At 36.4% G+C, this 16,806-nt stretch overlaps 1 protein-coding gene across 4 annotated transcripts in view; it reads right to left on the bottom strand.

Moving 5' to 3' along the window:
• LOC127988006 (transcriptional repressor p66-alpha) overlaps positions 1–16,554 on the bottom strand; it is a 31,302-nt gene extending 14,748 nt beyond the window's left edge. Inside the window, exons 1-2 of one of the 4 annotated variants that reach the window (XM_052590496.1) lie at positions 16,249–16,554; positions 36–294 (exon numbers count right to left, since the gene is read on the bottom strand). In XM_052590496.1, coding sequence (XP_052446456.1) covers positions 36–286 — 251 coding nt within the window. In that variant the 5' untranslated portion in view covers positions 287–294; positions 16,249–16,554. Of the gene's footprint in view, positions 1–35; positions 295–1,512; positions 1,775–14,896; positions 15,071–16,248 lie in introns of those variants that run through there. The other 3 variants (XM_052590495.1, XM_052590497.1, XM_052590494.1) reach the window with 3 other exon arrangements.
• Between the last annotated feature and the right edge of the window lie 252 nt (positions 16,555–16,806).

The following is a 16,806-nucleotide window of genomic DNA, read 5'->3' as shown; positions in this document are numbered from 1 at the left end:
AAAAAGCATGCGTTTATGTTCAGCCTGCGATCTACCTCTTAGATGTGCTCATGTCCACAGGCTCATCGCTGGTCTGCACCTCCACCTTGATGGTGGCCTTCACCTCCCCGGCCCGCAGGATGTTAGCCACCTTGTTGGCCTGTTCGCTTCTGGTCTTCAGTCCATCTACAGCTCCCAGCTCTCCTCTCTCCAGCTTGACCCTCTTCAAGTCGGCCTCCGAAGCAGGGGCATCCCGCTCCAGAGCCCGCTTTTGACTGCGTGTCTGACGCACTGCGTCTTCTGACATCTTCTCACCTGTAAAACAAGACCACGGAGTCAGACATATTCAGGCAGAAAGCCTTGTACACAACAGCTGTTTCTGGTTCTCGAATCTGATTGGCTGAGAGCTTTTTCCAGCTTTAATTTGCCCTAATTGATAGACTTTGGAAACTATTCAAGCTGAACAGGTTTGTTTTGGGTGGCGTTCACACAGGATCATCTGAAACCAGTAATATCAAATTATCTAAAACCGGTCAGATATATTGATCCATCACCAATACAACATTCTAGAACATCAAGGACCCAGATTTTACTTTGGACATAAAAAAACAAAAACAAAATCAAAAATAAAACTTTTTATTGCGCCAGAGTTAAAAATAATAATATTTTTAAATAATAATAATTATTATTACAATTAGTGAATGTAGAAAAAAAATCACTATTAAAAAATACATTATCTAAAAATAATGATTGTGATGTTTATTGTACCACAGCAAAGAAAAATGTGTAAAAAAAAATTAGAATAGTAAAATAATTATATATAAAAAGAAAAAAAAAAAAAATTTTTCAAAATACTACTAAAATACAACTTTTTAAAAAAAAGATTTGTTGTGATGTGCTGCCATTGATTTTTTTTTTTTTTTTTTTTACAATTCAAGACTTCTCTTTATAGTTTTACTGTTCAATTTCTAAACATCTTTGGCTCCCAGCAGCCAATAATTCAACACACAAATCATTACAAAAGCCCCAAAACATGTTTATCTCAAAATAGCCCGGATAGTACTTTCTTTCCCAGTGTGTAGTTCTCTTTATAGTTTTTGGGGATGAGGCCATGCCATGCAATCAGTCCAAAAATGAATTGCACCAATAGTCCTATACTGTAGAGTTTGTTCCAACACGTACGTCAACCACATGACAAAAGATACTCCTCCCTTTTAATAAAACGAAACCAGTTCGCATCTGACATGGTTTTTCGCATTAACCCCTTTTTTTTGGGTCACGACCCCCTGGCTGAGAACTACAAGTATATGATGAATGCACCTGTAGAGGAAAGACAGATTTTTAAAGCCACAGAGAGGCACTTCTCAAAAGACGATCCACAGGATCAAAGTCCACAAACAGGAAATACAATCAAGAAACTTAAACTGTGCCGGGCTGTGTGCATGCAAACCCCAACAGCCACTTACAGGAAGAAGATCCACTGGATACATCAAGGCACACACACACACACACACACGAGACGTGCCGACCTACCTGTCTTACATATGATATCAGCCATCTGATAGCAACACAGCTGATTCAACACCCAGGCCTGCTCTCATCTGCCATGACATCACTGGGGCTCCACATGACCCTTCCCAAGATTCCATGGAACACATCAAGCATTTCCCCAGAAAACCAGTTGGAACCGGTCGGTGGACGCAGCCGAGAAACTGAAGCAGGTTTTTAACCCCTTGAGGGACTGACTGGCAGTGAACGCGGCCACACATTCCAAAACAAGCCTTTCAGAGATGAGGAGGAAGTGTCCGCCCCTTTGTTGCTCAACCGCCACAGTGGTCTCGACAATAAAAGGTAGTCAATAAACCAACTGACTAGACAATAGCAGCGCATATGATCACGCTGATCCAAACAAGCTTATGCAAATGGCAGGATTTGAGAACCTCGATCCTGAAGAGAAGTTTCAGTGTCTTTTGGTCCATGTGATTAACAGTTTGGTCCACTTTTGGGGTTTGGGATCGTCAGATAAGGCTTTTTAGAGACTGCATTCACAACTTATTTTACAGAAGAAACATAGATTCGTCTTTTTTTTTAATTTATATATAACCACAGATTCTGAAGAGCATCACATTTTTCAAAGTTGTAAATAGATTATTGGAATAGGTTTCGCAAGTGAATACTATTTGTGTTTCAGCTTCAATATGTTCGGTTTAGTTCAATGCTATTTTTGTAATTTACAAACGCTTTGAGTGAAAATGGTTTCAAAGTATGTATTTCAAAGCCAGTCATTCATTCATTCACTTATCACGGCGGAGATACTGTTGATGAGAACCAAGAACAAAGCCGTACGCGTGATTCGCAATGCTCGGGTGAAATGCTATGGGAACACTATAAATATGCAGAAGCATTTGATATAACGCATCTGGATTTCCGCATTCAGTGGTGGATGGCGCGGCACACTGTTTTGTTTACGAACGCAGATGACGCTCGCTGTGCTTTCAGCTTCTTCGGTCTCACTATGATATGAATACACAAATATCATCTCCAGCTGCTCTGAGAGTCACTTCATTAGTATTATACCGTTTCATTTGAGAAAACTAGCGTCATATCAAATACAACACAGCTGCAAGTTCTTCATGGCAACCCATCAAAATAAAAGTTTAGTTTAACATTAAGAAGCGTCAGAATATATTACTATTTAGCGGTCTTAAGACTCAATGCTACTACTGTTAATACATAAATCTTTTTTTTTAAAAGAATAAAAATTACATTTGTTTTCTTTTTTTATTTCATCAGTAAACCTCTGTTGTGCAGCACTGTGTTTGCCAACAAATAAAAGGGTTTAATTTTCTAATTTGAATTTGAATTTTATAGGGCCCTAATATTGTTCAAAAAAGGACCCTATACAAAAAAAAGAAAAGGTTTAAAATACAGGCCTGTGGCTGTTAAATTTTTTTTATTAATTCACCATTTGGAAACTGATGTTTACTGTTCATTTCTTTGGAATATCAATAGCATTTGTAATAAAACTATATTGAGAATCGAAGCGAAAGTTTGTGACTCAAAATTGTCTGAATTGATACCCAGCCTAATTGATTTCATTGTTTAATTGGTGACTTCTGCTCAGATACATTAAATTGAGCATGAAAGTATCCTAAAAATATAAAGTATATATAAAATTACTGAATCAAAATGGTACAACCTTAATGTAATAGTTCAACTAAATACTATGGAAGTCCATTGCTACCAGCAACTGTTTGGTTGCCAACATTCTTGAAAAAAATCTTCTTTTGTGTCCAACAGAAGTAGTAAAAAAATGAAAAAATTTAAATAACCTCATTCAGGTTTATAACGACTCGTAGGACAGAATAAATTATGACAGGATTTTCTGTTTTAGCTGAACGATCCCTTTAGTCTAATAAAACCGAATCGTTCACAGTTAACTTTTGAATCAAATCCCAGTCATCTGAACAATTCACATCTAAATAGTGTTATCTAAATAGCTGGCTCAACCATTATAGTGTTAACATCAAATTCTGGACATTTTTTTGGTGGGATCAGATATAATTGTCAATGTAAAGGAGCACTGACTGGACAGGGCTTTTAAAAGTAGGTCACCAAACCTGTCAATGTATACTGACGGTCAGAAATGCATTCAGCCGAGTCCATTGCACAATCCAGAAAATCATTAGCTGTACTTAAATGATAATAAACAACATTTAACATTTAACACACAGTTTTACAAATGATCTCCAACTAAGAAACGTTGCATCACCAGTTAATGTCATACTGAGAACAGCACTGCCAGGTTTTCACACTGAGTGACTAGTTTAGTCATACACAAGCCACTTGTTCTGGTTAGGAAATGGACGCTTGTCTGCAAGGCACGTGGCTTGCAAAGCCTCATGGGAAGTGGATGGCATCAGATCTGTGCACCACTCATGCCTCAACAACAGGGTTTGATACGACGAACCCAATCCCTTTTTAAAAGAATCAACTTGTTTTTACACTTTCATATCAATTGCGAAGCTTCAAACGAACCACAGTGTGACGCAAAACAGGAAGATTAATATTTTGATAACAACAGACATACTTCAGAAGATTATTTACATCTGTGTTTGGGTTTAGCTAATCAGATTTGAGATTGTGATGTCATTTAAACCACATGCTACATAGAGGTCGCGCAGTTGTTTGTTTACTAACAATTCCACTACAGAAATACTCGAACCTCGGTGACGTCTGCACGCGATTAAGTGCTAACAGCACAACATGGTGTATTGGATTGTCTCTGCTGGGTGGAAAACATGTCTGTTCATGCCACGCCGCGGCGAGCTGGGAGTGTGGTGACTATCCTCACGGGGCCTGATGAAGAAGAGTCGTCTGATGTAATGACCGCCCTAAGGGCGCAGATCGAGCAAGACAATAGGAGGCATCGCTAGAGCTGTACAACAACACAGCATGGTGGCAATACAACCCAAACTGGATCGGTACGTTCAGCTGCTCAGCAATAAGGATGACCCGCTGGCCCGGGACAGATGGGATGGTCACTTGACCGGGTGCAAACTTGAACATCTGATTTTCAAGATCTGCTTATGCACTTTTAAACTTGTGAAAAATTATGCAGCAGATCGACAAATGAGATTTGAAGAATTGAAATGGAAAGAATGAACTGTAATAGCATCAATAAGAATGGGTTGCAAATGTTTTGCCAATTTATGCTCTTATTGGAAATTTTTTTTGTACTTGAAATTAGAATGTAAAAAATAAATAATGAATAAAAATTCTAGGTGTAAAATGGGAATGTTTTACATTTTACAAAAGTCTAAAGTGATATATTTCAACCAAAAAATATCTTTATAAAGAAAGAAAAAAAATGCATTAACACAAGAATGAATAACAAATATATAATATAAAATATCATTTAAAAACTATAAATTAAAATAATATTGTAATTGTTTTTTTTTAAAGTAAATATTTAAATTCAAATTTCCATTTAAAAGAAAACAATTAAAAATAAATGTAATGGAAATGTGTGTTTATAAAATATTTTAATTGAAATTTTTAAATTATTATTTAATTATATTAAATATATATAAATACATAATTTTTTTTTACATTTTTGAATAATAATATAAAATTATAAATTTAAGTTTGCTAAAGTTTTATATAAAAGTTTGACTTTTTATTGTTGGAGGGAGCAGTAAAAATGTTGGTATACTGTCAACGGAGCAAGAAAATCCCTTATTGAATTACTTTTATTTGAATATCAAATTGAATTGAATAAATGTATGTGTTTATTCAAAGTTTATTGAAAACTTTGCAAAAAAATAAAATCAAAATTCAAATCTATGTGTTGCCAAACCTTAATTACTGGTGCCTATCCATGTCCAAATCACCACCATGATGCGAGTGACTGCACTGCGTTGTGAAGTGGTAACTTACAGGCCCAAGTAAAAATATTTAAAAAAAAAAAAAGAGCACAAATATATGACTCTCTGCTGAATGAGTTATAATTCAAAGTTTAACACTGTAGTAAGGGTTTTGAAAAATCCTTAACTCCAATTATGAGTAATATCGATAACTCAAGTTAGCCAAAAACTCTCAAGTCGCCGCAAACAGAGATGAGAACTGAGACACAGGTCATGCTGCACTGGACTACTGTCTAAGTGCTTCCTGAGAAGGACAGTGGAGTCGCTTTAACCAAGCTTGTCCAGCGCAGAAGGACTTCCTGATTGATTCACCAACACATTTCTGAAACCAATCAGATGATCAGCACTAAAAAACTAAGTCCCAGGTAAGTTTGCGGAGTCTAACATGCTACAGATGTTCCTCTGGATCTCTCACAACAAGCATGTCTTGGCTGCCAAGAGGGTTGAGTCAAAGGTGCCCCTGCAGGCTCCAGTCCTGCATATCAAGGGTTAAGCCCTGCCATTTTAACACCACAGACAGATCAGGCCACGAGGGTGTTACCTAACAAAATGGACGTCGTTAACCCTGTATCTGCCAGAAGATCCACCTGGAGTGCCCCCTAGCAACAGAACGACACAGAAAGAAAGTACAGCCGACTGCTTTTCACGTGGGCACAAAGAATAACTTGTGCTGTAAGAACAGTCGCGAGCAGCCACCCCCTCTCCACACACACACACACACACACACACACAAGCATGCACGCGCATCTACCCATCCCCCACTGTGATCTCAAACAGACTAGAGTGCAAATGTACACTGACGCACACACTTATACTCTTCACTGGCCTTCAGATCAGTTATAGTCAAATTTGTAGATAACAACAACAACCAACACTGGGGCAGCACCAAATGTGTTTCATTTACAGTAATTACTAGAGAAGGTCACTACCTATGACTTGTTGAATTGTGAGGTCAACTTGTATTTTGTATTTTATTTTTAGCATTGTGGGTTAGTTAGCAGCATTTCAGAAGTCACGTTTGAGGTTAAATCGCTTTTAAAGCTCGACCGCTATAGCCATGCAAACAGATGGTTTTTTTTTGTTTTTTTTTTACATATTGGCACAAGTTGGTCAAAAAAAAAAGTTGCATGTTTAAATTCCTCCTGTTGCTTTAGCCAAACACATTCAAGCCAATACGTATGTTACATGATACATGTTACAGTGTTGAATGTTAGTGCACATCAAAAGCATACTGAATATCTACACCGCGTTACTTGCTCTACATTATTTGTGGGATTTTTTTGCATGGCTCGCACAAATAATAACACTCTGATATAACCAGATGTTTTAAGCTCTTCGCTGATTGGCTTGTGTGCAAATGTGTCATGCAAATTTCCTATTCTTCCATTCCACAGTTTTGTACTTTAGTTTAGTTTAGGTACAGGTTATAGGACCTGCCATGAGAGGGCACACTACCAAAACAATAACAATCGATGCCCCACCTTTGTAGTGTATACCCCATAATTCTAATCTTGTTGTTCGTTATAATAGCTTACGTTTTCTGTAAGGTTACGAATCAAAACAACTCACCTATTGAGTAAAACAAGCGAGATCGGCATCTCTTTCTAGTTAAACATGCGAAGCTACTTCCGCATTTGTCCATGAAACTGTTGTCATGTGGTTTCTACATCAGTAAAGGCAGTAAAAAAGGGTAACTAACGTAATTGACAGGTGACTGCACTGCCCCGTGTCACTGTTTAGAATGGGAATTTTCTCATGATTTACTAGTAGTTGAAAACAGAGATATTGTTAGTGATCAGCTGGAGAAAATATATAACACTAGCCGGTAACACTTTAGAATAAGGTTCCATTAGTTAATGTTAGTTAATGTATTAATTAACATGAACTAAGCAAGAACAATCCTTCTACAGCATTTATAAGTCTTAGTTCATGTTAATTTCAACATTTACTAATGCATTATTTAAATCAAAAGTTGTGCTTGTTAACATTAGTTAATGCACTGTGAATTACCATGAACTAACAATGAATAACTGTATTTTCATTAACTAACATTAACGAAGATGAATAAATACAGTAAGAAATGTATTATTCATTGTTTGTTCATGTTAATTAATACATTAACTAACATTAACTAATGGAACCTTATTCTAAAGTGTTACCCACTAGCCTAGTGGTTTTTGGATATTTTAATGCAAATATCTTACCTTTAGATTCACATTTTTGGGTGACACTATTAGGAAATGTATACATGACATTTTTTTTTTATATATTTCCCATAAAGGAGACAACATTGTCAAAACGATCCCCATTCACACAGATTCACGAAAAAGACTAAAAACGCTGTATTATGCATGCCAGCTATTTATTTGGTGATGTTACTTTGTAAAGAAACACTACGTGTCGGAGCACATACCTATAGACTAAGAGTATATTCACACCAGGAAAGACCGCTAGTTCACTTGTTTTGGTCCGGACCAAATACAATGTTGATTTTTTTTTTGGTTTGGTGCAGTTCGCTTTCACGCTGCCCTTTTTGCAAGTGAACCAGAAATTGTAAACAAAACCACACATGTGCTAAGGTCATCCATTCATTGGACAGAAATTCTCAAACAGGGAAAAGCAGGAAGTTCGAAAACAGGCTAATCATGAAAATTTTCCATAGTGCAATTGTTATTATTTACTGACTTTTTTGCAATCAGCTGCAAACGCAATATGAAGACACTTGAACATCAAAAGAGACAATGTCATCTATACGATGTTGTATCAAGGATTTTGCAAAGATGAAGAAGTCCTACAAGATGGTTAGGGCGGAAAGAGCATACTCTTATTTGCGTCTACCATGGCATCATGACAGTGGCAGTGCAGAAGACGGATTAGGTATAAAGAAAAAACTGCGTGCATAGGAAAGCGATTGCAGGCTATTGCGAGTGTAGGCTAACTGCGCGATCGTCCAAAGACACTGCCCAACCCCCAAATGTCAATGAGGCAGCATGTCTCCTTGGAGATCCAGGTCGAACCACGACTAATTTTTCAATGGCTGGCAAATGTTGCGAACACAAGAACCAACCAAGACCACCTCTTCAACTGGGTCTCGATTCAGTTGTAAGGTGCACACCAGAGTACGATTGCTGTATTGAGACCTGCCAAAAAGACCCGCACCAAAGGGGGAATCGAGCCAGAGTTCATTTCAATCGACCCAAACAAGAAAGGTGTGAATAAAAACTTAATATGTAATATGCACAAGCATGACTTTTATTATTGACTAATATTTTATTTTGCAGTTTATAGAGGCAGTTTTTTTAAAAACTTACGCAAAAATCTGCATTTTCAGGCACCCAAAACACCACCGTTGTGTAAACGAACCACCAAAATGCAAAAATGCATTTACGTTTTTAATAGAAAACATTGTCGTGTAAACGCGCCTTAATTAACATGCTAAAAGACAGGAAATCCCTCTTTAAAGTCTGTGTGAACCGGAAGTCACTCGCTGTAAACTAACGGTTGGAGGGGAGTGGCTAAGGATTCTCCGCCCAAGCTGTCAAATTGACATCAGAGAAGAAATCCAATTTCAGAATGGACTCAAATTTCCAGATTTTTATTAAATATTACTAGAAAATACAAACAAAAACTCACATGGATTAATTGTTTATCACAAGAGTAGGAATGTGCCCTAATGAAGTAAATAGTTTTCATTTTGATTTCATTGGATGAATGCAAACCAGCCTAATTATATTGTGTGGTTTAATTAGCATTCTAAAACACAATAAAACCTTCTTGGAAAAGCTGTAAATATCACATGCCTGACCATTTAACTACGCAACAAGACACATACAAACATCCTTAGCTCTATAAGAGGTATTCTATTGTTACAAATTCATTATGTATGAACAAATCCATACAGACAGTTCACCTTCATAATCCCGTTGTCAAACTTGACTAATCGGCTGAGGACTTAATTTAGATTGAAGCACTTATTTTGAATGGCAGCCGGATTCTGCAGTTAATCTCTCTGGTCTGTCGGGCCGAGAGCCAGATCTACAAGAACTGATGGGGGAAACAAGTGGTTCTGCATGCCATTTTAATCAAATATAGAAGTGTATTCCGTCAGACATGATTCTGTACTTCGCAACTGCATATTAATTTGCAGCGATCATTGTTCAGTACCACAAATCATGCGGCTTGTTGAAGAGAGGTGTTCTATAAGTTTTCCAAGTGATCAGATTTACTATTTGCAGGCGGACAATAAGACCCAGACTTACATTGAAAGACAGACCCGAGCCATATCTAGGACCACAATCGTTAAGAGATATTTCTTCTATACTGGGGCAAAATGCACCTATAGGAAAAACAAATAAGCCTCAGTGTGTCCGAGGTGTGCGAGGAGCCATAAGTCTTCGCTCCTGGATGAATACCTTAACGGTGTATTCATGTCACTTCGGCACACAGAGAAATCCAAAGTTGCCACGCCAGCGAAGTCCAGCTTTGGAAAATACTGCTGGAGAATCTCTAGAAAAGCACAGAATTAGCTTCTTGGTTTGTCACAAGTTGTTTCTACACAACTCAATGCACTGCTGAAAAATAAAATTTCTGACGCATAAATATGGGGTTTGTTATACAAGATAATAATTGTTCTCCTCCTATCATGATCACACATTAAACTTCAATAACTTAAATTGACTGTGCCTTATTTTATAGTCACAGAGAGTTTTCCTAGTATCACTGGCACTACTACTTACCTTGCCTGTGATAAAACTAAATGAACAAACTGACAAGCAAAACTTCAGTTCTTCATATTTAGCCTATAATTGCACTCTTACATGTGAATTAGTTTAAAAATGGTTTAAATATTAAGATAGTTCATAATTTGTTTTATATTTTTATGTTTTTTTTCATACTAAGTCAGTCAGTGGTTACAATTAACTGTTTGGTTACCAACATTCTTCAAAATATCCTTTTTTGTTTTAAACAGAAGAAAAAAAAACAAGATCAACGTGAGGGTAAATTAAAATTTGACATTACATGATTTTTGGGTGAACTTCCCTATTAAGTCAACTAAATTAAGGATGCAGCACTTCAGATCACATCATTAGTGTGATCTGCTGATACCGATTTTTTTTCCGATTCCGATTTCCCCCCCCCAAAAAAACAAAACAAAAACTTTTCTTTAATGCAAAGTTTTTTCTTCATAAAAAAAAGTAATAAAAAGTCAGTTATACAATTAGAACAAATCAATACATGCAAACAAGAGCACAAATGCTGAAATTAAAGAAATCAAATGTAAATTTATCAAATTTAATTTCTGTAGTTAATTGGAAAAATGTTTTATACAAATTAATGCTTACCATTAAAGCTATTATTTTTCTTGCTCTTTTGATCTTTGATTAACATGACAGACAGCAGCAGAGATATTGGACAGCGGTCCCTTTAAGAGTTTATCCACCGACCCAATATACTGTTACACAACAAACATTTTCTTTCTCAACTATTTAACGTTCCAAAACAGACTGGTTTAACTGGATACTCGCCAAGTCAGGCATTTGACATAATTTTGTATGTATTTGACCTTTTAGCACAGTTAGCCACTCATTTTGGTATTTGTGGCTCTCAAGCTGTTTGAGACTGATTGCGGCTTGTGCGCTCCACGAATATAGATCAGTGGTGGTGCGCGTGCTTTTAGTGCAAGCACAAAACCTGTGGGAATGACTAAAATAATGTGCAGTACAAGCCCTATTTAACCAGTGTGAATGAGATCTATGAGAGAGAAGCGGTCGTTGGAGAGAAGACAGCGAGAATGTGCGACGTTATTGCCCGTGCAGCTGGTAATAAAACTAGGGGTGCACGATATATCGGTCGATGATTAATGAGCATTTCGTCAGTAAAGCCGGTTCTCTAATCAGCTGTAAATACCATAAGGTGCGTGATTTCACAGAGCAGCCGCTACTACACGGAGCTGATCCAAATCCAAGCTGATAATGAATGTGCATTAATCATCGGCCGATATATATCGAACAAAAACAGATCGGCTCAAAATCTGAAAGAAGTGAGACTAATCGGCCCGATGCCGATCCCTGGCCAATCATTCGGTGCATATCTAAAGGTATATTGTAAATTATATTAAAATTAGAGTAATAATACCGTTTTTTACATTGATAAAAATTCAACAAAATTAAGCTTAGACATTGAGCTTCAGGAAATAATGATTTTAAATTATTCCCATTATGCCAAATAACACTAACCCAATAACAAAACATGGAAAAAAGATCATTTAAATATTATTTTACAAATCCAAAACTACCCAAAAAAAAAATTATTATTATAATTATTATTATTATTTATATATATATATATATATATATATATATATATATATATATATATATATATATATATATATATATATATATATATATATATATATATATATATATATATATATATATATATATATATATATCTATCTATCTATCTATATATATATATACACATATAATAATAATAATAATAATATTATATATATATGAATTTCTACAAAACCAAATCAATGTATTCAGATCTAGTTACCATTTCATAAGTATTTCAGTTTTTATGAAGCCCGTAAAACCAATTACCAATAAGCGTTTTATTATCTGACAGGATACCCCAACACAAAACCACACCTTACTGATAACAACAGTCAGCTGAAAGTGAAATGCTCAGACTCTAATACAATGGCATGTACTTTTGGTCTACAGCCAAAACAAAAGTGTCCTTCATTTTCCATGCCTAGCTATATGTCTCCAGCATTCTTCCCCTGGCTTTCCTCATCGGACGCTTAACAGTACAAAGATCTCGCTGGATTGCAGTGGCCATGTGTCAGTGTCCAGTCCTTCCTGTTTACCAGCGGCCACCATCTCAGATACAGCAGCTCTGGTGTGTTTCTCAGGTGCAGATGAACAGATCTCGACGTCCAGCCCTCATTCCTGCTAAATATACTTAGCTACAAAACTATTATTGTTCAACAGATCTCTTATGGAGAACACAGCTGGTCTTCAGGCTTGTCCTTGGCGTGGTGTGGGATTCGGAGAGACATGCCTGTTACGACTCACTTGAGAGGTGCCAAGTGGCTTAGCTGGTTGCCTAATAGACACTCAACATGGTACGCCAGGATTCGACAACACCCGGCACATACTGACATGACATATTGGGAGATTCTTGGTTGTAGGACCAAAATCCAAGCATTTGTAAGTATTTTATTATGTACTATGATTATACTTGGTGGTTTCTCGTGACACCAAGTTAGTCCCACCCAATCTATTTACAAAAAGCCACTCAAGTCATCCTTCAGACAAAACAACTTAAGCCTCCTCCACCACCACACCCATGCAGACCAACCTTGAACTACACCTCTGCTCCACCATGAGAAACGGCTCAAGCATTTCGGCAGGATTGTGACAGCATGCATCATCAAAGCTGACAAACAGTGGACGGTCAGTTACACTTTTACACCAAGTCCAAAGTCTCAGAATTGAATCAACTTGCATTTCATAAGCAACAGCTGCTAAACTCATCTCGGGGCAGTTGGTGGACATTCAGTGGGTTCAAACATAAGAGCAATATTAACCAGAAGTGAACAGAATTACAAAACAATTACGCATTTGTAATCGACACAAGATACTTACTACTCATTGCAGTTCACCAATTACATACAACAGTGGCTGTTTATGCTCAAGGCTGCATTCATTTGATCAAAATTACAGTAATACTGTCAAACAATTTTTATTTTAACTGCAATTTTTTCTTTGGATGCAACTGTGAACTTTCTGCATCATTCAGTGTGGCGTGATCCTTCAGAAATCATTCTAATATGCAGATTCGCTGCTCAAGGACCATTTCTTTTTAGCTTTTTTTTTGTGGGAATCTTTTCTGGATTCTTTGTTAAATTGCATTCATTTGAAATCGAAATCCATTGTAACATTATAAATGCCTTTACTGTCACTTTTGATCAATTAGCCTACATGCATCCTTACTACAAATAATGGTTAAAAAAAAACACTTTGAATGTGTATAGGTTATATATATATATATATATATATATATATATATATATATATATATATATATATATATATATATATATAGAATGCATGCCACTTTTGACATCACATTCTGATCTTACATAGATCAACTGCAGGAACTTTGAACTCGGCCCTTGGTCTCAGCCCCTGAACTGATGACTTATATGTTACTAGTCACAAACGTAACACCAGGAACATCTGACCACAATATGCAGAATAACTATTTATCGTTAACCCTTTTAAACCCATGAAAATATCTAAATATAGGGCTCACTGTAAATGAAAGTCTTGGTTTCACATGAACGCTTTTACATGGCTGGTGTAAATATCACATGACCAGTTTGTCCTCTCGGAAAAAATGGTGTCCGTGTCAAGGGTCCGTAAAAGGAAAAATGTAAAACAGATCATCATTATAAGAGATACCGCCACCATAATTGGTGCACGTAATCTTTAAAGTGTTGTTTTTACATTTTTAAGACGTAAACACAAGCGTCATGATGTCATATTTGGTGCACATAATCTTTAAAGTGACTTTTTATTACATTATTAAGATAAAAGTCATGATGTAAACACATACAACTGTAACCAGTGGGAAACCCAGACACTCATTTTGATGAAGTAACTGATTGCTTTATATTACAATATCACAAATTCCAATGGACTCTTAACTATAATGATATAAAGTGAAAGTAAAAATGCCTTGGAGTAAAATTTTGCTTCAAAGTTTTCAAATTTCTTGGGTTTTACTGACTAAGCTATTTCAACTCTGTGGTCTCCTACTAATTACAATTGTGACCAGGTATAAAACCAATTTTCATACCTTATACACTTAAAAAATAATTTCACTGGACTGTTCAAGTGTTAAAATAAATGTGGCCATGAATTTGGGTGAATATAAAACGAAATGGGTCGATTTAACTACCCACAAACCTGAATCTGTTCACATTTCTATGCACTCCAATCCAATGACCAAAAAACACAGTGTCTGTCAGATGATCTAAAGATAAAATCCAACACTTCCTAACTTCTTATGTTTAAAAAGGAGTTTGAGCTTAAGTGAAGCTCAGTGGCAACAAACCAACTAAAGCCCGGTGAGTTTAGTGCTGAGGAAGCAAAACTAGTTAGCTAACCCGGCTAACATTAGCTAATGCTGACTAACTCATCAAGCCCAATTAGCAAGCGAGCTAAATGACTAGTTTATTTCCCCCAAACTGAACACAATTGACAAGTTTCTTCTCTAAAGTGAACTGTTACATCGCATTGCATCGGTATCGAAAGAGTTGGACGGAATCCGTCAGATGTATTTGATCAAACGGGTGGTTGAGTTTGTAAAGCCTGTGTTTAACTCAACAGTCCAGTTGCTAGCGAAGCTAATGTAAAGTCAAAACACTCTGAAAACGTCCGGTTATCACTCAATCGCTCTCTGAAGGAACTTACTGAGAAGATGAAACGCTTAGTGGTCTTCCGAGGGCACTCCACGCGTCTAGTTGTTGTTATTTACCCTAGTATTTTTGGTGTGAAACTATCCCGGGGATCCCCTTCTGTCTATCTGCCCTGCCCGATGCCGCTCCGGTCGCCAAATAAAGATCTTCGCTGCCTACACATGGACCCGAGTCACCGAACCGCGCATGCGCACTGAGCACTGGCCCACATCAACACATTTACGTGAAGAAGAGCATCCTCATAGCGATTTAATTACACAAATATTTACTATGGTAAATGGTTACCATAGAGACTACTAGCTTCAGACTAAATACAATAGTTACCATAGGTAAAGTTGCTACTGTCGTTTAGAAGACCTCACACTGACTGTACACTTTTGTAAAGGGAAAGATGTAAATTTTAGGATTTGGTTATTTATGATAATGGTCAGGCAACAAAAAATGGTAATTTATTTCATAGGCTGTTGAATTACAGTAAATAAAGAAATAGTTTGTGTCTATTAAATTGTAAAATCAAAGAGAACGGTTAAAATAACTGGATTATTTCAATTAAATTGAGACAAATTACTAAAAATTAAATCATTAAAAAAATGATGAAATGTTTAAATAAATTGGTACATAAAAACTGAAATTATTAAAAGAAAAACACACACACATAATTAATTAAATACCTCTTAAGTGTCAATTACCATAGTACCATAATTTACCAAACTCTGCTGCTACATTTCAAAACAAGAATCGGAATCAGAATCAGAATCAGAATCAGAATTCGGAATCAGAATTCCAAATTCCATTACAGTTGTGGCAAACGTTTTAGAGTAATGTATAGTGGTTTACATATTTTAAACTTAAACAAAATTCTACAACGCTCCAAAATAATCTGGTCAATCGTAAATCGACTATACACTGACCAACATCATCATCTTGTTTTATTAAAGTCGCTTCCAAAACTGCGGGACAAAAAGTTATATTCCACCAAGGGGCGCTCTATGGCTCACAAATGTGAATTCTCCATTGCGTTGCAATCAAATTTAATCCAAGTTTTTTTGGGGGAACGTGTGTATACTAAATAGTATAATCTCTTAAATATATTCAACTTCATATACTAGTAACCGACGAGGAACTGTAAGCCTTTTGAAAAAATAGCAGGAAAATAATTTTGTTAAAAACTTTTACAGTAATCACAAACGACTGTGATTGGTCCATCCTGAAGAGCGCTGCGAAAAGTAACAGAAACCACGTTGCAACGTCGTCGCAAAGCAGGCTCTATCGTTGCCCTTATGTCTTATAAATGTTTAATATAAAATATATAAATCAAGTCTAAATAATCGAATCCCATGAACATACCAAGTCCGTCAGTTTCCTGCAGTTGTTTCCTTCTGCCTTGATGGTGACTCAGGTAGAGCTCGTGATCCGGATGTGGGCTTTTTATCGACGAAATGAAACCAAAACACGTAAACTCTCTCCGGAGGATTTTTTAAAGTTCAGATCCGCACGCCAAGCCTGTTTCCTCTTCTCTTCAGAGTAAGGCATAGGCCGCAGGGCACGGACATTAATTCCTGATTTTTTTATGTCTTACACAGATGTTTTTTTACAAACTCTTCAGGGTTTTTTGTTGTTGTTGTTGTAGCAGCCTGATACAGGACATGAGCTCATGTCAAACTCTGACACCTCACGTTCACTGTCTGCGTATGTCAAAAATGACTTTTTTTAGACAGACCGGAAGCAGAACACCGGCAAACGGAAATAGGAAGACGTCGTATTGTTTTCCAAAGCACACTTTATGCGTACTGTCAGTAGTACAAACATATTACAATTATTTAAAAGAGAAAAAAACATTTAAATAGGGTATTAAAATAGGCCTAGATATGAAAAGTTTAAAAAGTTTTTTTATTTTATTTTTTT

Source organism: Carassius gibelio, chromosome B22, assembly GCF_023724105.1.
Source record: "Carassius gibelio isolate Cgi1373 ecotype wild population from Czech Republic chromosome B22, carGib1.2-hapl.c, whole genome shotgun sequence".
Classification (NCBI taxonomy): domain Eukaryota; kingdom Metazoa; phylum Chordata; class Actinopteri; order Cypriniformes; family Cyprinidae; genus Carassius; species Carassius gibelio.
This window is presented reverse-complemented; position numbering and strand designations above follow the sequence as displayed.